The sequence below is a fragment of the Rhineura floridana genome, chromosome 9 (assembly GCF_030035675.1).
Source record: "Rhineura floridana isolate rRhiFlo1 chromosome 9, rRhiFlo1.hap2, whole genome shotgun sequence".
In the NCBI taxonomy this organism is placed as follows: Eukaryota; Metazoa; Chordata; class Lepidosauria; order Squamata; family Rhineuridae; genus Rhineura; species Rhineura floridana.
Window position 1 is genome coordinate 29574279 of NC_084488.1, and position 22870 is coordinate 29597148.

The following is a 22870-nucleotide window of genomic DNA, read 5'->3' on the forward strand; positions in this document are numbered from 1 at the left end:
CCCTCCATTAGCACAAAGGAATGAAATTGGGTCAATTATGAATAATCAGGAAGCAACCGCAATTCTGTCATTTTCTTAACATTTGCCATTTCATTTCCTTTGGTGCCATCAGTAACATACATGAACTGATAACTTAGAACAACCAACCCATAACAGTTTGCAGGAGCTTCCCCCGTTCCCTCCTCAGTTCTTTTATCTACACTTTACTATACTGCATCTGCATATAAGGTCAATCTTACTGCACAACTTTCATGGTATGAGGATGTGTAATAGTTATCTATACCTATTACATGTATTCTATATATAAGCATACTAAGTTGTCAAAATGCATGTGAGAGTTTTCAGAATAAAGCATGTGCTAAGCACAATCATAGCCTGGCAAATGATATTTAAATGTTTGTGCACGCGCACACAGTGTCTTCCTGAGAAAGTTTACAAGATAGCAGATAGGAGTTTTTATTTTGCCAAACTTCCCCAGAACAAAAATAAACACAAAAAATGAGGCAATAGATGTAAAAAGTATAATACATCACTAAAAACTACATATACCCTTGTAAAAAGCTTATTAAATAATTAGGAACACAATCTACAGTACCACAGAGCCTTCAAAATAATTACATTTTATCAGGGTAACCCCCCCCCGTGATTATGAATGTGCCACTTCTAGTTTACAGAGCTTGAAAGGTAACAGAACTTCTGTCAGCAATCCAATGGTATGCATAGTGCCTTCAATTAATGCATTTCAACATAACTACATGTCTAGTGGGGTCTATTTCCCCAGTGGAAAATAGGCCATGCTAAGAGATTTCATGTCTGTATTCTACACTCTGACATTTCAGAGCCCAGTTTACTGTTTTACATCACAGTGGGTAGGAAAGAAGCATTAAATACAGGCATTTCTTCCTTGTGAATAATAGGAAACGTGGGACTACGTTCACACTTTTTTGTTTCTATGAAATATTTTGGTTTGAATAGAATCCAGTTTATTTTGTGCTACAAGGTTTTGACAAGGAGTTCTAAAGTATATTGTAGGTCTTGGCAGTCAGTGGTCTGTCCCTTCTACAGTCCTAAATTTCTTAGCTTTAATATGAGCCACAAAGATAATAGTAAGTTTACACCTTCTCTTAAACTCTGTAGAATACACAGACTGCAAAGCACGTATTCTATTAACAGCCACTATTTTTTCCCCCCTACCCCATTAGCTTTATACACTACTCTCATGTAACAGTGCATTGCACAACTGTACAAGAAAAATAATGGATTTTACACTATACAATTTCTGGAGTATGTACAGAATAAAATAAGTTAACTTTTCTAATGAGTTGCTGAGCAGCAACATATATTTTTTTAATATACAGTTTAAAGTCTCTGCAGGCAACTACTTTTTGGTTAGTCGTTATCAATATCTGTAATAAGCACTGGTCAGAGAACTGAGCAGCATTCCAAACAAGTTAAGAGATATATTATTTCTTTTTGAAAACTGGACCATTCCAGTTTAAAATATTATTAAATGCCATAACATTTACAGACAAGGAATTAGAGCTAATAAAATATTTTTTCCCAAAAATAAACTTGCAGTGCTTTTTTAGGCATGCTCAGACGTTATCAAACACCCATACTTTCAAAATGCAATTGTCAGATATCCATTCATTCCTACTTTCACACATAATTCACCACTATAGACAAAAGGTAGAGTAAATAGTAAATCATTGATGAATCAATGGATTTTGCAGTCTTTCCTACTCCAGCATGACAGCACATTCCTTGTGACATTACCAAATGTATTAATTTGGCATTATCTGATGATTTTACTGCTTGAAAGCCAAGGAGCCTAACAGGTCTTCAGCCAAAATAATCAGCCTCATTTTACTTGCTTTTAATTGTCTCACTTTGAAGAGGCCATTATTGCAACAACTCTTACATTTGTGTTTTGAAGAAAATAATGCATTTATAGGCATAGCTTTTAGCCCTTTTTCTCTAATGCAGTGTTGTATATGGTTATTTTAAAAGTGTTCATACTGCCCATACAGCTACTGTGTAAGAAAACATTAAATTGATGGCTATGAGGTTTCAAAAACCTTGCTTTTGAATAATGTAGCTTTCTCCTAGGAAAGTCCTTCACTGGTCATCACAGGTATGGTTTCTGCCAAAGACAGCCATTTTCAACAGATATGAAAGGTGCTTGATAATATTAATACCACTTCAGTCCTTTTCTGTGGGACAGCAGTTCAAAATCCGGTGCTCAAACTTCCCACAGATGTTTGTTTTGCCAGAAGCTCGTAAGACTGGACCATGCGCAGTGACTCCCGGATCTCTAAATTTAGTTCCATTAGTTTTGTGCTGGCTTCTGACATATCTTGTTTTGAGCCAACTACTGCAAAACTGCCAGTCTGGCCTAGAGTCTGATGACGGAAATATATGTGCAACAGTGTTTGTACCGGGTCATCTTCAGAGTTGCCAAATATGTCATCAGGCCAAATACATCTGAAAACACAGAAATTATGTATTCAATGTTTCTGACTCTTAACAATAACACCAAAGTTGATCATTTTAAACTTTTAAAATAATGTAGGTTTGATGTAACATACTAAGTTGGAAAGTATAATCTCTCACATAAATTGTAAAGCATAATTTCATGTCTGACATTAGGCTTTTACTTATTATATTGTTTTTGATAATAGTAGAAGTATCTTGATATAGTAAAGCCATTACATAAAAGTCCCTCTTAATGTTATCCTTTTCAGTTGAGAATATTAGCAAATTTTACTCTACCATACCTGAAAGCTTTGACCTGTACTATAGCAGACATAAACTCTTTATTCCTCAAGGTTTCAATGAGAGAATGAATGGCAGTCTCAGTGCTGGCCTGGGAAGATTCTGGGATTTCCATGTCTTCAATACCACTGTCAGAAGCAGACTCTGCTTCCTTCAAAAAGTGTTCCAGCTGGGCAAGCTCCTCTGACATATTTATTACCTAAAAGAAAATAAGATGTTCTTAAGTTTTTGTACTAAAAGCAATCTTTTCAGCCAACTTAAGCATCAGTGTCATACGGAAAGCGGGATTGGACCAAGATGAAGGAGGTGTGAAAACTGGAGGGAGAAATATCAATAATTTAAGATATGCAGATACCATACTACTAGCAGAAACCAGTAATGATTTGAAACGAATGCTGTTGAAAGTTAGAGGAAAGCAGAAAAGCAGGACTGCAGCTGGATGTCAAGAAGACTAAAGTAATGACAATAGAAGATGTATGTAATTTTGAAGTTGACAATGAGGACATTGAACTTGTCAAGGATTATCAATACCTTGGCACAGTCATTAACCAAAATGGAGACAATGGTCAAGAAATTAGAAGGCTAGGATTGGGAGGGCAGATATGAGAGAACTAGAAAAGGTCCTCAAATGCAAAGATGTATCACTGAACACCAAAGTCAGGATCATTCAGACCATGGTATTCCCAATCTCTATGTACGGATATGAAAGTTGGACAGTGAAAAAAGTGGGTAAGAGAAAAATCAACTCATTTGAAATGTGGTGTTCGAGGAGAATTCTGCAGATACCATTGACCGCAAAAAGACAAATAATTGGGTGTTAGAACAAATTAAAGCAGAACTATCATTAGAAGCTAAAATTATGAAACTGAGGTTATCATACTTTGGACACATCATGAGAAGACATGATTCACTAGAAAAGAAAATAATGCTGGGAAAAACAACAGGGAGTAGAAAAAGAGGAAGACCAAACAAGAGATGGATTGATTCCATAAAGGAAGCCGCAGACCTGAACTTACAAGATCTGAACAGGATGGTTTATAACAGATGCTATTGGAGGTTGCTGATTCATAGAGTCGCCATAAGTCGTAATTGACTTGAAGGCACACAACAACAAGCATTAGCGACAGAGTTCTGTTTCTTTTTATAGTACAAGGGCATTGTAACAGATTTTGGTTCAAATGCTTGTATATAAAGTACTTCAAGTGTTCACAATATATACTTGGAATTTTTGGTATGTATATCAGAAGCTTTGACATCAGTGCAACTGCAGCTGAGTGATGGTTGAGACTGCAACGTGCAGATTATTATGTATGATTAGATATACATTAGAAGGCAGAGAACAGAACACTTATAATGGATATTGATGTTCTTTAGGAATGTGATTAGCCTTGTAAGTCAGATTGTTTATCTTCTTACCATGACATCTTACAACAAAATTTCCAATGTCAGGCACTGCACCTCTAAGACACACCACTAGTAAAAGCATAGTTTTATTTTATTTACCTCTGCCTCTTTTTTAACTACATCCACTTGGCTGATAAGTTTACAATAGGCTTGGAAGAGAAGCAACAACTGGAAATGCAACTTATATAGCCTCCGACATAACTCTAACTCCTGTAAATGAAAAACAAGGTCATTATCTTAAAATCGGTGTATTAATCAAATATATAACAATAAGACAAAAAAAAGCACATCGCTTGTCTAGCACAGAATTTGCAACACACAAAAAATAGCTATTTGCTTACTGCAGAGAAGAAAATGTCAACAAGATTTACAAGCTAATATAGTAAGAAGTTCATGAAACACAGATGAAAGCTGTAGTCTAGATTTATAGTTAAAAATAAGTGGTGTCACCCTTATAGGTTATGTAAACTTTACCTTTTACGAAGGGCAATTGTATTTTACAACAAAGAAAGGGATTCTCATGACATTTCAGAAATGCCATGTTCTAGCAGGTAGGAAATTGCTTTTACTTCTACTGGTGGTGTCAGTTTTAATTCCAGACCATGTATCAAAAGATGGTATTTACATACAAGCACATTGTTTCTTCCCACAGTTAATACATTTATGAAAATATACGTTCTTAGCTTTTTGGTTGCACAGTAGTGTGACAACTTTAGAAGCAATGCATTCTTGAAAAGAGTTGCCATATCACTTTGTGTATTTTCACATGTAAATGTATCACAGAAGAGATGGGTGTTAATACTGTTTTAGAGTAAAGAAGTAAAGCAAATGGTAATGGAATCACTTGCTATTAATGATAGGATTCTACCATCTAAAGGGGCTGACAATTAAGGAGTTAAGGCTATAGGTAAGTGTAACAAACACTATTTCTTCAATCTAAAATGAGACACGGCTGTATCACAAATGGACAAAAGACAAAAATGAAGCCAGTTTTTTCACTGGCATGGTTAAATATTTGATAAATCAAGAGCCATCACTTACTGCTAGAATTTCCAAATGCTAAGCAAGAACGTGAGCGGGTCACAAAAATCAAAAAGAAAAAAGATCAAGAATTAGTATAGAAGATCATTTCAAATGGGGTCTCAGATGTTCCATATAAACTAAAAGAAAAAATAACTTTCAACGAAAGCTTATTTATTTATTTATTAGATTTATATTCCATCCTTCCTCCCAGTAGGATCCCAGGGCTTCAATACATGTGCAAATATTTTAGGCAGAATTTGTAGATGTACCACATGTCTTGCTATCATGCAATATGACAAAACTATATAGTGCAAAGTACAGGGTACTTGTAAAGTTCTCACATTTAACTGAAAAGAAAGAACTGGAAATAAAGAGCTGCATGCATCTATTCACTAAAAAGATTAAAAAATAAATGTCGTGCCTTTTAAGGCATTATTTTAACCTGTAATTTCCTATATTAGTAAACTAGAGTATATGCACAGATGAGTTGGGATCCCAAATGGAGATAGCAAGCAGTCCTCCTTGCAGAAAAATTATTGGGAAGTGACCCCCCTCCTTTCTCCTGAAACACCAAAAACAGTTGGGGCTGAGGGTAATGTATATGTGCTGCTCTCTCAGCTGTCTAAGGCTGAAGGGAAGCAAGGAAGGTGTGTGGAGCCTTAACCGGAAGGGGGAGGGAAGGGGGAGCAGACTGGGCTTGGAGACTGTGTAACATGGAGCAAGTGCTCCCTAAGCCCCTCCCCCCCAATTCCTTTAATCCTTTGTGTTCCCTCACAGACTAATGGACTTCAGGGGTGTGTTTGGGAACTAGACCTTAGAGGACAAATGTCCTTGGAGGCAAATTATCCCCCTTCATCCATGAATTATTGTCTTGTACATAAATACAGCTTGCTCCTATTAAAAACTCTAACTCTGCCCCACATGTACTTTACAGAACAGTACTTTAGTTCTCCTCTAAATGTATCCCTATTCAATATTATGCTTTTTAACAGTACAACTATATTCCTCTATTAGGTAGGTGGGGTGGTTCCCAATGCCATGCTGCGCTAAGGGATACCAACAACCTCACCCGCTTTTCTGCTGCTTGACCAGCTGATGCTCTTGCATGGCAAGGAAGCTTTACCTCATACTGATACCTCCTGCTAGCCTAGCAAAGGAGGTGAAAACGGTACCAGAGGACTGGGACAAAGTGCCCCATCACAACAGGTGCTAGGATCAGATTCAGTTTCCTAATAAACTTTCTGCAATGAGTGTTTTGAGAGAAGATCGGGCGGGGGGAAGCAAACCTTTCAGAGGGTAGTGGGCTCTTTGGAAACTTCTGCACTTCTATTTTTTTGGTCAACCAGAAAAATGTTAGAGAGTAAGCATAAAAGACAATGCTGTCACAAGTGATTCCATCACCTTGATGGAATTATAGTTTATGTTCAATAAAATAGGTTTTATTATTATTGGTTGAGATTTTAATATTTTAATGTAACTATATGTTTTAATTTTGTACGTCACCCAGAGTCGCTGGATTGCCAGCCAGATGGGCAATTAATAAATAAATAAATACATAAATAAATAAATATAAAAAAGAACTGGTTCCTGTGACCTAATTATTTTAGCAACCAAGTGATACTAGTGACTGGTTGGGAAGAGCAGGTATTAAGATACTTTACATTAGACTGTTACCATCTCATACATTGTCCAAACATGGGAGGATGGACTAACAGATGGACTTAAAGGGAGAAGCCTTCAAGGCTCAGCCCCCATCCCCATTGTGCTAGCTCCTCTTCCAATTGCCTCTCCCTATATCTGAGATCTGCAGGGGAGAGCCTTCCCACCTGTAGACGTTGTCCAGGGAGGTGGTGGTGGTGACTTGAGCTAAGACCTTCTGGTGGTGTTGTGGCATCCCATTTGTGGAACCCGCTGCCTCTGAAGAGGCACCAGGCAACACTGATATTCAGCTTTCAATATCAGTTTAAGTTGTATTTATTTACTCTGGCTTTGGGGACTGTTTAATGTTGGGTACTGGGCAATTTGTTTCAGATTTGCTACTGCATTGTGATTATGTATTGTACTATTGGGTTTTAATGTATGTTGTTTTTATATAAACTGATATTGTATCTCAGGTTTTATTTGCAATGGAAACCACTTTGTGATTTCTTTTTAATGAACAGCAGTCTATAAATATAATTAAATATATAATAAATACAAAAAATTAATAAGGAAAGGAGGAAAAACCAGAAGAAATAAAGTTAAAATAAAAAACTGAGAAGTCTGCTGAAAACAGAGCTCTGTTGCTCCCTATCCTAAAAGCCAGGGTTAGGCTTTAGCAGGGCAGGGAGATCCTCTCACTAGCAGCATTATGACTGAATCTCTCTTTTGATTAGGAGGTGACACTATCCCAGATGCAAAGACGACCCTCCAGACACGAAGGAAAAAGTGTCTGTTTTCTACCAAGTCTGCTTTTAAAAAGTTGAACACCTCAGTTTTTATTGCCAGTTTGAAATCAAATCATTAGCATGAGAATTACAAGCTTTTACTTGGAACATTTTTCTTGTTATTACACACTTGGTAATATTGTGTTGTACGGTATTTAGTATTGAAGTCTTACCAAAGATCTTCCTATAGTGCTTTCATACACCTATCAGTTCCAAATACTATTGCTGTAATGCACTGGAAAGCCCTTTGCATAAACAGACAAGATTTTCATTACTCCGGTAATTGTTTTAAATGTACCCTTCTAGATGGGTCATAGGTATGTACCCAGGACTAATTAGATTAGATTCAGCACAGCTTCTGGTCCAGACAGTAATTTAGCTGATGAGCAGAGATGCAGCATAACAATTCTCTTGCTTGCCACAGCAGCTGCATAAAAGGCAGGTGTGTGTTGGTACGCAGATGCTATCTGTCAGGCTTATCTGCTCTGTGTTATTAAGCCCAGACCCAGAGCCTGGCTCCTCACTTTAATAAAATGGAGAACCCATTATTCTCAGGCCAATACTTCATCTCCCCAAAGATAGCTGTGATCACTGAAATGAAAATTTTTACAAGTAATCTTTAATCTGTATGGGAAAATTAATACTAGTACTGTAGCATACACAAGATTTTCATATTAATAAATGACTTAAATTGGACCCAGTGACCAGGGCCAGATACCTGCCTGGGCATCTGTGGTAGTTCCATGAATACCATCATCCGTGCCAAATGTTCTTTTGCAGTCTTTCAGCCACTATAAAATAAAACAGAAGCACAATAAAAACTAGTGATGTTTGCAAGTGTCTGAAGAGCTGAGAAAATGTATTTTGCCTATATCACAAAATAATAAATACAGCTTATTGATTTAAGTGACATATTTGGAAACTCAGAAAAAAATCTTTATTTAGTTTTTGAGATGTTTATTCATGGGGGAAAGGGAAAGGTACATTCCTGTAAAAAATGTATTTTCTCTACAGTGGTAAGTGCATTTTGATACAGTATATAATTTGAAATGACAAATGGAACCTCCAAGTGCTCTAACCAGCCAGTTGTGTCCTCCTCCACAATACCTCCTTCCATTATCCCTCCCACCAGGGTTTCGGTCTCCCCTTGTCACAACATGTTCAGTCCTTAGTGGGCTGGTTGGGGAGGGGTTCCCTCCCAATATGTATTTTGTACTCCCACAAACCTTGCATTCACCCAAAATACTCGTGTGTGAATGGTGCTGCATAAGGATTCACACTCGCACCTGAGTTTCAGAAACAGAGGGGATGATGAAGAAAGGTGGTTACTGCTACAACAATACGCCATGCATAATCAAAGAGCTACAACTGCTACCTACACATATGCAGTGTGTACATGTACAATCAATTAACAAAAAATGTTTTGGTTTAACATTGTGTTCAGGATTTTCCATGTTTACTCAGGCTCCAAAATGCTGGGAAATTACAGCATTATACAAAAGCATTTGTTGTTATATGCCTTCAAGTGGATTACGACTTATGGCAACCCTATTCATACGGTTTTCATGGTAAGAGGTATTCATTTTTTTTTTTTTACAATAATTTTTATTCAGATTTTCATAAAACATAGAAAACAAAATCATAAAACATTCAAAGACAAAAAACAAAACAAAACAAAAATGATTAAACAAAAAATAAAATAAAATGTTGACTTCTCATTTGTCACATATCAAATCAGTTATAGGTCTACAATATATAACAATCCTGTCTCTTAAATCATATTATAAAATCACTTTCCTCCAGTAGTTATCTTAATTAATCATCAAATCTCATAAACATTACTTTATTCTTTCCACAAAAAGTCAAAGAGAGGTTTCAATTCTTTAAGAAATATATCTATCAATTTTTCTCCAAATAAACATGTCAATTAATCCATCTCGTTAATAATTATAATAATCTTATTGTCATAACCATAGTCCAAATAAACATTTCGATTAATCCATCTCATCAGAATCTGTTAGGTCCAATAATTTCAATAGCCATTATTCCATTATCCCTATTAGTTCCATCTTCCATCTTCAATAGTCCTGTTAAGTCCAGTAATTTCAGTGTCCAATCTTCCATTATCAGTATTCCATAATAATCTTGCTGTTGTATCCATAGTCATATAATAAGAGTCTGATGGGAATTTCCTCTGTCCCAAATATTTTCTTGCCATCCATTCTGAATAAGTTGCTGAAATACTGTTGTAAAGTCATATCTGTGTTCTTCTTTTTTACAAAATGCACTGGCTCATCTCTTAAGAGTTTTTCCATTGTCACATGGCTGCAGTTAATTCCATAGATTTTCTCTATATCAAGCTCCATCACATCATTCCAGTCCAGAAGATTATCCAAGCCATTGATAACTTTATCTCTAATATCTTCATTAATTTCTTCAGAGATAACGTTAAATTCCAAACAGTAGATTTTATTTCTAAAATCCATAAACTCCAGATCTTTTTCCAATTCCACATTTGTTCCAATCTCCAGGGCTTGTATCTTCCCTTTATTTTTTCTTTTCTCATCTCTGATCTCATTCTCCTCTCTCACAGGATCCCCTATTTCTTTAAGCTCCTGCGTCATTTTGCTCAGTTCAATTTTCAGCTCCTTACTACCCTGTCGCAGGGTTTGTTTCGTTATCTCAATCTCATCCATTATTTTCTGAAACATAGTTACTTCCAGATTCTCAGCCACTTTCTTGATTGCCATTTTTAAAACCACGAAAACAAAGCAAAACAAAAATAAAGAAGAACCACTTCTTATTTCAGCAACAATTGGGTTAATATTCCAGGCTTGATGACATCACAGTATAAACAGAGCAACCTGCCTTATCTCTCTATGTTCAAGAATGCAAAACAAATTTAGTTCCCAGCATCAAAACAGTTAGTGGCGTCGTGAAGAAGCAGATTCGTCAAAATAAAATAGACCAAAAAGAGAATAGTCCCAGACAATATAATATTCCTCGGAATAGAAATCAGGAATAGAAATCCCTCTTCTGTTTATTATCTTTAGAATGCACTTCCAGGACAGCTTTTTGCGACAGAAACAGAGATAAGCTGTTAATTTCGTGAATAACAGAGAAGAGCTATATCTCACCCAGAAGTTGTCCAAAGCCGATCAATCTGACAAATCTCCTTTTGCTGCAACAATTTAAACCAAGTAAAAAAAATAATAGAAAGAAGGGTGCTTGCCTGTTAGTCCGTTCTCTCTTTAAAGAAAAGATAAACGTATCGCTTAAACAGATAGAGCTTGTTAGGAAGTCCGTCCGGCATTGTTGGCTGGACCTTTTCTCATAAATTAATGAAATCCAGTCCTCCCAACAAAAACAGGCTTTTGAGGTTGATCTCTACGTTTCTCCCTGCCCGGGAGAAATTTCATCAGTCAAAAAAAAAATGTTCTGACTGATTTATATCTGAATAAGCTTCTTTTGAGGCGGGAGCCCGTCCCAAAAGCAGGCACAAGCGAAGTCACCCTTCCCGGAAGTCCCTATACGGTTTTCATGGTAAGAGGTATTCAGAGGTGGTTTACCATTGCCTTCCTCTAAGCCTACAGCACCTGGTATTCCCAGGTGGTCTCCCATTCAAGTCATAACCAGGCCGGACCCTCCTTACCTTCTGAGATCAGACAAGATCAGGCATATATAGGGTAGTATGGCCGTAGGCACAAAAGCATTATTTAGGCAATATTTAGATGATGTGGTATCCTAACCTGTGGTTAGTTTCAGCTTCACTGTCCAGATTTGTTTATAAACTGGATTACATTTTGAAAGGCTATGATAAACATAAACTGAAAAGGAGAAATTCATTGGAAAAAAGAAAGGAATATATATTCATTAATAAGAAATCACACATCATTTTGAAGGGCCATGATTCACATGCAACATCATGCTGATAAAGTGGCTGTTTTATTAAGTGAATGAAGGTTTCCAACTTCTTTTTCTGTGTCTTTAACATGGCTCCCATTGCTTCTCTGCATATAACAGCCAGTTCATTGAGTGACATTAGATGTCATGTTGGTTCCCATGCCCTATAACCACCCTGGCTGATTTCTGCATTTTGTATGGTTGTTAAAGGCACAGAAGCAAGCCTAGCTGAGGGTTTTCAGATCAACTGTCAAGCCTAACCTTTCAAAGTTGCATTGGAAAAAAGAGGAAATTCAGCAGATAAAGCATAGTTTCAATCCAATGGTAAGCCATAGAACCTACTGCCTCCTCAAGTGCTCATTACAATGGTAGAATGTGATTCAATCAAATCACCATTAACAAAAATGGTGGCTTTACTAGGTACAGACAAAATATCCAGCAAAATTAAGCACTCATATTCTTATGGAAGACACTGAACAACATGTACTGTGCAGGGATGTTCTATCTTAGCCATAACCTCAATAAAGTCATACCAGGTGGTGTAAAATGAGTCCTTTAAATTATAGCCTTATTTTGGTGGTCAGTTTTTCTGATAGGGCCAAAACCCCAAGTTTTTCATACTATGCCTCTCTACAGAGAGGCCTTCTAGATATTTCCAAAATGTGGTGATTTGCAATCTCATTAGATGCCATAATGACCTTTTTCTTTACTCATGTACATGAGAGAAGAAAAATATGATTTCCCATTAACTCAATTTAATAAGGACTACTTAGTGAATTAACTAGGACTGTGTGCTTATCTGGAGAATAACTGGAATTTTCTAAACATTGTAGTGTCAGTTTCAATTAATGGCACAGATCCTAATGCACATTTTCATATCTGTCCCACCCCCTTTATTTGACAGTATATACCAATATTAACAGACTGAATCAGAATAAGAATCCGGAGCAGAAGATCCTGATAGGGTTCAGTGGATCCCTGTTTTCCTCCACCCTTGCACATGTGTGCAAGAAGCACAAAGGGATATTAAGGGGAAATGGGAGGTCTTTCTCCCCTAACATCCTGTTGTGTTGCCTGAACAGGGGAGGGGGGAAACAGGGATCTCTGAGCTCCGTCAAAATCCTCCATGCTCACTGAACTTGTGGTGCACATGAATCCTACGCTAGTACCTATTTTTCACATACTAAGATTCTCTCATATTTACTCCCAGTAAGATACTTCTGTATGTTTGCCAAAATATATAAAAGGAAGATATTTACAAATTTCCCCACATAATGGGTTGGATTAAGAGTGTTCTTTCTGTAAACAAGTCTTTTAAGTAGAGACCTTATGCCGATCTGCATCTGTGTTGGAATTGTTTTTAAGCTTTTTTTTTTTTAAGATGTTTTTAAGGATGTTTTTTAAAATCTATTTTAAAGTTTTGTTTTTATTATGTTTTAGAGTGTTTTAGTGCTTTTGCTTGCCACCATGAGAGGCATGCCTACTGGAAGGAAGGGTGGGATATAAATCTAATAAACAAATAAACAGGTCTCTTCTCATTTGCAGAAGAGGTGAATATGCAACGGGGGGGGGAGAGGGAGATGATTTTTGCCAGTTGTTTCTTCCCTCAACAGCCCTCCAGCACAAGTTCCTACACTGTACTGGAGGGTCCTCAAACCTCCGGGCAGATTTTCATGGGTACAGGGGGCTGCACTGGGAAGGAAGAATTGGCAAAAATTGCCTACCTCCTTCTTCCATGGGAGCGTAAGCAGTGCTTAATTCTTATCTATTTTAATACTGATCTATTATTGCTCACTGAAGCATATGCAAAGTGAAAGTTATAATATAAAAGAAAATATCTTGCATACATAATGCAAAAGTACCTAAGGAAAAACAAACTTTCTGTCTCCTATATATTTTAAACAAAAATTATGTGGTCAATAGTAAAGACAACTTGAAGTTGACATTAACAGGTAGACAGGATTCTTTGACACAGCAGATTCCTACAGGCATATTAGATTTTGCACCACCTGCTCCACTTCTGAACATTAGGTTGAGTTGGAGAGGTTGCAAGGAGGGAGTGGGGAAGGTGCTCTGGGTTCAATCTCAGCCTGCCTAAGTAAGAGATAAATATGAGGGGACAAGCAGTAGGACCAGCTGCAATTCAACTGCTCTCTCCACTATATCAGAATACAATATTATCTTTTCACATCAATGTGTCTTTAATGTATATATCAGGCATACATGCACAGATCTGCCCCATGAAACAGGAAATGCTTGCTTACATATCAGATGTTTATCTTCCTACCTGGTTTAAAAGCCCCTGAACTGGGTAAACAGTTCAGCCTTAGCAAAAACAGTATTTCATGGAACTAACATGTCAATTTCAATACTTTCTTAGCAACAATTGCATTCCAGTACAACTAGATCTGGGCAGTGTAGGCTGGTGCATTAGGGCAAGTCAAGTTTGCCTTCAGCCAGCCACCTGCCAGCTTCTTTACAACCAGTCCAGGGTGTGGCACTGGCTGTCAACTTCCTCCTCCGCCTCTACTCCACAGGGGGCAGGATGGGGTACAAAATTAGAATTAGTTAGCTCCACCTTTCCAGCTACTGGTTCCAGCTACTGTTGGTCTCCCTGCCTTCTGCCCTACTAGTCCCAATGGACGCCAGCCTCCACTGGACTTGGGGCATTATTGTTTTCTGTACACAGCTATTAATCCAAAATATCTGGGTTATTTTATATTGTTCATGCACAAGAGTCTGGTAGCTGGTAACTTCAGAATGACCTCTATTATCCTAGTGCGACAGAAGCCCTCAAACATGAGTTTTCTGTAGTGATGTTGCCAAAAATTGCCCAGGGATCTATTCCTGTACTTTGCCTGTTTTTCAGTGAAGGAGTTGTGAGTGATTAGGGCAGGGCAAATGTTTAAATGGGTCACAGGAGTATTTTTGAAGCAACTGAAAGCCTTCAGCCGGTTTGTATTAATTTCACTGTTTCATCCAGAAAAAACAAACCCTTGTTCTGAATGCAAAGCCTATATTCTCCTACTGTTATCTTTTAAAAGAATTTTCCATTGTATTAGAATCACCTAAAATTATGAAAATATCTCAAAGCTCAACGTAATTTATTTTTTAGCAGTGTTACTTTTAAAGTCTTATGAGATACAATAAAAGAAAGGATAGAATGAACCATCTCATTATCTGGCTAGGATATTTCTTGGTTTGCAGTGATAAGCTATTTTAAAATGTCCCCAGGGATGGAAGTGAGAGCTCCCATAAACTTTAATAGAGAAATCAACTGTTTTATTTATTTTTAAAATTTATATCCCCACCCTTCCTCCCAAAATGAGCCCAGGGTGGCAAACACTTTAAAACATCTAAAAAACAAAAGACTTTAAATGTATTAAAACAAAGCATCTTGAAAACGTATCTAAAAAAATCTTTAAAAACATCTTAATAAGCAATTCCAGCACAAATGCAGACTAAGATACGGTCCCTCCTTAAAAGGCTTGTTGGAAGAGGAAGATCTTCAGTAGGCACCAAAAAGGTAAGAGACGGTGCCTGTCTAATATTTAAGGGAAGGGAATTCCAAAGTGTCAGTGCCACAACACTGAAGGTTCGATTCCTATGTAGTGCAGAATGGACCCCAATAAGATGGTATCAGCAGGAGCCCCTCACCTGCACAGCACAGTGATCGACTGGGTATATAAAGGATAAGATGATATTTCAGGTATCCTGGTCCCAAGCTGCATACGGCTTTGTACACAAAAACCAGAACTTTGAATTTGGCCTGGTAGCTAATGGGCAGCCAGTGTAACTCCTTCAGTAGCAGGGTAACATGTTAGTGATACCTTGCACCAGTGAACAGTTGTGCCACCGCATTTTGCACCAGCTTGTTTCCGGACCAACCTCAAGGGCAGCCCCATGTAGAATGCATTATAGTAATCCTGCTTGGAGGTTACCAGTTCATGGACAACAGTGGTCAGGCTATCCCAGTCCAGAAATGACTCTAGTTGTCTTATCAGTAGAAGCTGGTAAAAGGCACTGCTAGCCACTGAGGTCACCTAGGCCTCTAGTGACAAAGATGGATCCAGGATACCCCTACTCCCCAAAAAACCAGAATGGAAGACACCTTCCAAAAGGTGAATAAGGAACTGAGGATGGTCGGTGGGCATGGGATGCTGACTGACTGTTGGGAGGAAGGTGGGAAAATCAGAGAAAAAGGAGAATTGAATGAAGTAGCTGGAACTCTGAACTAAAGCACCCCACACTGTTATGTTTTGTTGCACAGCTCCACCTGGTAGAGCAGGGGTGGGGGACCTTTTTGGCTTGGCAGGTTAGATCTTTATCTCCTTCTACCCTTCAGGCCAACTTTGACAGGTGGGTTATCCTGCTCTCCTGTCAAAGTTGGCCTGCTAGGGTGGAAGGAGATAGCAACCAATGAGGATTGAATTCCCCACGCATCAAGATGGGGAGTTCAATCCTGCTGTCTGAGGGGATCAGCTGTATGAGAGTGTTTGCCTCATGGGGAACTTGCTTGTACACCTGAATGAAGCAGGATTGAATTTCCGCACATCAGCTGATGAGCAGAGAGTTCAGTGCTATGTTCTGCAGGGATCAGTTGCATGAACAGCCAATCCAGTCATGTATCTATTTGCTCCATACGTTATGCCACATATGCTATCAGGTGGGGGAAGATGGATGTGGTTTGGAGGAAATGGCATGGTGGGCCAAATGGGAAGGTTTGGTGGGCTAAATTTGACCCGTGAGCCAGAGGTTCCTCATCCCTGTTTTAGAGCACACATTCAGTTTCATGGTTTCTGCCAAGCAGTCCATTCACACTAGTCCTTGTTGTGGGGTCACCACTTCCTAGTCACATAATTTTTCACCTCTTACCTCAACTTACACAAAATGGCAAGCTAGCCTAGCAAATGTTGACTGAAAATTGCAATTTCCAGTTTCCTCTTTCAACATAGTGTAGTAAGTCAGACAGTACAATACGTTTACCTGCTCTGCTGCTTCTCTTTTAGCATTGTAAGTATCCAGGTGTTCTTGAAGCTCTAAGACGCTGAACTTCAGCGTTTCTAATAAACCATAGGACATCAACTGCAATATAAAAATAGCCTTAATTATTTTATTTGATCCCATTTATGAATCGCTTTCCATAAATTATGTCAAAGTGATTTCACAGTAACAACATCAACAGTAACAACGGATACAGACCGGATAAACATCTTCACTTAAAGTAGGCTTGATGAAAAAGGAAGGTCTTAATCAGGTGCTGAAAAAACAATAGGTGCCTGTCCGATGAGTAACAGGAGGGAGTTCTAAAAGGTCAGTGCCACCACATACGTTATGTGTATGTGACATGTATACATTTATAATTTTGTTACTGACCATTGTCATACCACAGAATTTGAGACTTAATTTTAAACTTTCAAAAGTGAAAGATAAGTGAAGATAAATGTCAACGTTCTGGACACTTAAAAGGAAATCTGTTTTCTGACTTGAAGCAACCACAAAGAATTTAGGAGGCTGAGTCATTTTCAGCCATTCTATGCACTGAAAGTAAGTTTTTTTTTTTAAGTGAAGTGATTCTTTGCACATTCTGAAACAGAGAACATTCTGTACCTTGGTCATAAGGTTCAGTAGAAAAAGGTTCAGCATTTGTAAGTAAACATAACATATTACCGTTTCTGCATCCACAAAAACTGTTGGGCATTCTGAACACATCATCATAACTTCCAGTGAACTTTTAAATTTTGTTCCAATTCGTTGTAGATTTTCCCCAAGAAAACTGACCGATTCATGAGTTATAGCCCCAAACTTCCTCTGAATAGTCTAAGCACAGTAAGATCAGAAAGAAGGAAAAAATACTTAGAAGCTTTTACTTATTTTTCTCTTGATTCTTTATAATTTATTTTTCACTTGACATGCAACATTACTAAATAGAGAGGTAAGCCAATTTTGTTGGAGTAAATGAACATAGAAAAAAATCAACTATATATAAACTATACAGCTCCAAGTGTGCACTCGCTCTCACACACCTCAGCTCCCCCATGCCATATAAGTCTGTGGGGGAGGTGATTCCCCCATACTGACATCACTGAAAATGGGAGTTTGCATGTAAGCCTAAATGTTCCTTTTTCCTATGATGTGCAGTCTTAACTGATGGGTTGGAGAAAAGAAGTGTATCCTAAGGCATAGTTAACACTATATTATGATGAGAATATCTTCTGAAGCACTGTTCTGCCAAATGTTGCATCAGAAGGGACCAGGTAAACATTATAATGGTTCCAGGTAGGGATAGCCAACTTTTATATATTCATGGAAGCGTGCCGGACAAATACCTCAAGCCTCATAAGCATACCTATGGAGTCCCTCAGTCCCCCGAAAATAGATCAATTTAATGTTTCTTTCAAAATATCAGATACGCATACACACATTTTAGTGCTAGATATTTGAAAATAAAATTTGTGAATGAAGAGGGAATGTTGATAGTTACCTGAAACAACCTAGAGAATACATGAAATGTATACACTGCAGAAGATCCATCTGTGTCTGCCAGCATCTGATTAACATGGCAGCGCCAAGCTTCCTCTTCATCATCATATGCCTGTGGTTGAAAAGCTGCCAATATGGCAGAAAAAAATGGGGAAGGTGGTGGAGATGTCTGTACTTCTGGAAAGCCATCCTGCTCTTCATCTTGACTACAAAAAGTGAATGCAAGCATGCTAAGTAAATGCTATCTCATAGCTTTTGAGTCATTACCCTCATCTTAACCATACAACTTGCATTCTGCAAGACAGTTTTTACTATGCAGATCAATTTAAAATATCAAAAGTAGGGTAAAAACCCAAACAAGGAAGAAACAGGTTACAGTTTTCCTAACATAAATATCTAAAGCTTTCAAAGGTCCAATTAATTTAAAAAACAAAATTTTAGAAAAAAACTTAACTTAATGATTCACAGAAATTGAATCAATTCTTCCAAATTGTAGGCATTTTTTAAATTAGTTACATTTCAGGAAAAAAAACCTTTAGTATTTCTGTTAAGATTAATTTAAAATGATGAAGTTGTCATGTAATAAGCACGGTTCTCATGTCATATTAAACCATAGTTAAAAACAAACTATGTATTAATATGAATGTGCAGTATGCTGGTACATATTATTAAAAAGCACCTGGTGGGAAACAAGCCAGAGTTGGGCTTGTCATGACATCCAAACCTGGACTCATGGTGAGTTTCTCTCCAAACAGACCAAGAGGTTTGGTTTGTTGCTTGTGGTTTGTTGGGGGGAAACAAACCATGACCCCAGGTTTGGACATCATGACAGGCCAGACTCTGGCTTGATTTTGGGTGTCAAAGCAGCAGCAGGAGCAGGAGAGGAGCAGAGTATGAACTTTTCAGCAGCGAGCACCAGCACACTGCTCATTCACATTAAACCATAGTTCATTTATAATTATGGTTTAATGTGATATGCGAATGAGGCCATAGTGTCAATCATTTACACTGTTCAAATACCCAGTTCAGTCAGTAAGTGGGTAGTCCTGAACAATATGTTGCATTAGCTATATATTCCACAGATGGATTTGGGGCCTATTCTGGTAGTCCTCTCAATTCACTGGCATTTCAATGACCCTGGAAGTGATTGAAGCATCACAGTAGTTTACAATATGGATTCAAATTTAAATTTCAACTTCAATTTTGACTTTTATGTAGTTGCTAACATGCAGTTGTAATTTGCATTTTCCACATATTTTTAAAGATGCATTTAAACAAACAGAATTATCCCAGTGTAAATTAAAATAATCCCAAAGCAACACGGAAATTAGAAGCCTGGAATTCCACTGCCTATATATGCTAAAGATGCTGGTGTCTCTTTAAGCCAACAGTGAGTAAATACTGATCTTCCTTAAGTGAGAAAAAATATGTATTTGTGGCTTCAAATCAAATACATTTTACCTAGACAAACCAGAGAAGTCAGCTTCCTCTTCTTCACATCTTTCATCTAGCTCCTTCAAAGCAAGGGTAACATCATCTTCACAGATTGATTCAGTATAGCTCTCAGCAGTGGCATGCTCTGGAAGTTCAGAACCTTCTTCTAGTTCTAGAGGTTCTTGACAGATCAAAGACTCTTGCTGTTCTTGCAACGCAAATGACCCAGTATCTTCACTAGCTGTACTAACTTGTTCATCCTTTATAGGTGAACTGCCATCCTGGAAGGCAAGCCACATAGTTTTAAAACTCCCATGGAAGGAATGTGTGTGCATCAAATACTATAAGGAACAGTGGTTCAAAATTACAAAGTGCTAAATTGCACTAATTGTTTACAGAGAATTTATATTTCTGAACTAAAAATATGTAAAAGTTTTTTTTAAAAAGGAGATGCAAAAACATTTACCCACTTCTTGTAAAAAAAACCCCTCTTTATCTTCAGTATTCTAATTTTCTAAAATAATTGTGAGACTATAGTTCCAGCTGAAAGAAGACTTATTTCCTTTCATAAACTCTGAATTATGTAATTGGACAACAGTTATAACCCAAAGTATAGGACACTGTACCTTTAAGGCATCATACAAAAGAATGCTAATCTCATTTTTAACCTGGAATGATATACCTACTTTCTGACATTCATGCAGAAATTTACAGTATCTAATGAAATGTGCCTTAGAGACTCTACAGAGGCTACAAAGAACTCCTACTTGTGGTGGCATAGTAGATGCATTAGTGCTCTTCCTGAGCATATACAATGTACTGTTACCATGATTTAGTGTCAGTAACAAGATAAAAGCTCCCTTGACCAGACACTAGACTTCAGCAATGACTATCATTTTCTGTACCACAAGAATAACTTATTGTTGACATACACTCTGCATTGCAAACAGGCGCAGAGCTTGGAAAAGTTACTTTTTTGAACTACAACTCCCAACAGCCCAATCCAGTGGCCATGCTGGCTGGGGTTGATGGGAGTTGTAGTTCAAAAAAGTAACTTTTCCAAGCTCTAGGTATGTGCAATTTCTCCCCAAAGTGCATACAAATTATGTTTATCCTCTATCAACGCAGGAGGGGAGAGAGACCCCATGGAGCAGGTTTTTGGGGTGCATGAGTGCCGCAGGGGGCAGATGAGGCAGCTAAAGTCCTGTTGGACAAGTGGAAGTCCACTCTTGCAACATTGGATTCTGTCCTGTATATTTTAGACTTTGCTCATGGTATTGCTCATCATGCAATGCAGAAAATGGACCATTGGTCTCACCTGAAGGGTGATTTTCATAGGAGGAATGCCATCAAACGGGTTATAGCTCCACCTATCGTCCGAAGGCAAGAATGTTTTTGAAGTCAAGACTAGGGGCATCAAGCCCCTCCCACTCTCCAGTTCATTCGCAGCGAGTCCAAAAGAGATATCTAAAGATGCAGGAGAAAAGGCCAACTGGCCTACCAGCAACAACATAACATAATAGCAACATTCATAATAATATGACTCTAACATAGCAAGATAACAGTAATAGCAGTCTTGACTTCACTAGTAAATCAAAATATAATAGCGTAACAGTAATATATGAAAAATCCCAAAAAATATCTAGGTATCCTCCAACTGGGAGGGTCGTGATGGCATTCCTCCTATGAAAATCACCCTTCAGGTGAGACCAATGGTCCATTTTCCATAGGAGGAATGCCATCAAGCGGGATGTAGCAAAGCAGCCCATAACAGGGAGGGACCACCCACATCCTAATCATCATTAAGAACCTGTTGCAACACTCGTCTGCCAAAAGAGGCATCGGCAGAGGCATAATGGTCTATTTTATAATGCCTTATAAATGAGTGTGGGGTAGACCAAACAGCAGCTGTGCAAGTATCGGCAACAGGAGCGTTGGTAGCACAAGCAGCCGTAGCGGCCGCTGACCTAGTGGAATGAGCTGTTATACTAGCTGGAACTGGAAGCTTAAGGGACTCATAGGCTAAGGTAATACATGCCCGCAACCAGCGGGATAAGGTGGAATTAGCCACTTTATGCCCCATAGAACGTGGATGAAAGGATACAAACAAAGACTCAGTCCGTCGTATATCCTGGGTCCTGTTCAGGTAAGTCTTGAGAGCCCTCCGAACATCCAATGAATGCCAAGCCTTCTCTAGAGGATTCGGGCAAAATGAAGGAAGCACAATGTCCTGATTGCAATGGAAAACTGAATTGACCTTGGGACGGAAGGCAGGATCAGTTTTCAGCACAACAGAGTCCTTGTGAAAAACACAGAGATGGAGGGCAGAAGACAGTGTGCCCAGTTCCGAAACTCGCCTCGCGGAGGTGATCGCGATCAGGAACAGGACCTTAAATGACAACTGACGTAAAGGCACAGTCCTAAGAGGCTCGAACGGAGGGCGCTGTAAAGCCTGTAGGACCTTCGACAGACTCCATGAGGGAAAACGGTGGACTACAGCCGGTGAGCGTAACGTGGTTTCCCTCAAAAACGTCAGACCTGCCCTGGATGGGGTTACACTCCCCCTAAAGGAGCAGGTCCGTAGTTTGGGGGTCTTATTAGATCCGCTCCTGTCACTTGAGGCCCAGGTAGCCTCGGTGGCACGGAATGCGTTCTACCAGCTTCGGCTGGTAGCCCAACTACGACCCTATCTGGACAGGGAGAACCTCGCCTCAGTTATTCACGCTCTGGCAACCTCTAGATTGGATTACTGTAATGCACTCTACGTAGGGTTACCTTTGAAGACGATTCGGAAACTTCAGCTAGTGCAGAATGCTGCGGCCAGAGTTCTTACTTGGACGAAGAAATTTGACCATATAACACCTATTCTGGCCCAACTGCACTGGCTACCAATATGTTTCCGGGCCAGATTCAAAGTGTTGGTTCTTACCTATAAAGCCCTTAACGGCATCGGACCGCAATATCTGATGGAATGCCTCTCTCGCTATGTACCTACCCGCTCACTGCGCTCGACGTCCAAGGCCCTTCTCCGGGTCCCAACTCATAGGGAGGCCCGGAGAACAGCAACTAGATCTAGGGCCTTTTCAGTGGTGGCCCCTGAATTATGGAATGCCCTCCCAGATGAGATACGCCTGGCGCCTTCTTTGTTATCCTTTCGACGCCAGGTAAAAACCTACCTCTTTGCCCAGGCATTTTAAGCTTAATTTTAATTTTAAACTTAAACTGTAATTGTAATTTGTATTTTAATTTGTATTCTAATTTTGTTTTTAAATCTGTTTTTATAATTGTATACTGTAATCCACACTTGTTCGTATTTTAAATGTGGTTTTATCTTGTTGTACACCGCCCTGAGAGCTTGTTGCTATAGGGCGGTTTAAAAGTGCAATTAAATAAATAAATAAATAAATAAATAGGAGCACCAG

General features: G+C 38.5%; 1 protein-coding gene and 1 pseudogene across 8 annotated transcripts in view; both read right to left on the reverse strand.

Annotated features, from left to right (window-relative positions):
- Positions 1-446: 446 nt before the first annotated feature.
- Positions 447-22870, reverse strand: part of FRYL (FRY like transcription coactivator) — a 332614-nt gene continuing 310190 nt past the window's right edge. For 6 of the 8 annotated variants that reach the window (XM_061583298.1, XM_061583296.1, XM_061583297.1 and 3 more), the window contains 9 exons: positions 19476-19729; positions 18016-18220; positions 17202-17351; positions 16518-16616; positions 8351-8419; positions 5221-5238; positions 4279-4389; positions 2778-2974; positions 447-2484 (listed from right to left, as the gene is read on the reverse strand). In XM_061583298.1, coding sequence (XP_061439282.1) covers positions 2229-2484; positions 2778-2974; positions 4279-4389; positions 5221-5238; positions 8351-8419; positions 16518-16616; positions 17202-17351; positions 18016-18220; positions 19476-19729 — 1359 coding nt within the window. In that variant the 3' untranslated portion in view covers positions 447-2228. The remainder of the gene's footprint in view (positions 2485-2777; positions 2975-4278; positions 4390-5220; positions 5239-8350; positions 8420-16517; positions 16617-17201; positions 17352-18015; positions 18221-19475; positions 19730-22870) is intronic. The other 2 variants (XM_061583292.1, XM_061583295.1) reach the window with 1 other exon arrangement.
- LOC133364644 (5S ribosomal RNA) lies at positions 11213-11331 on the reverse strand (annotated as a pseudogene).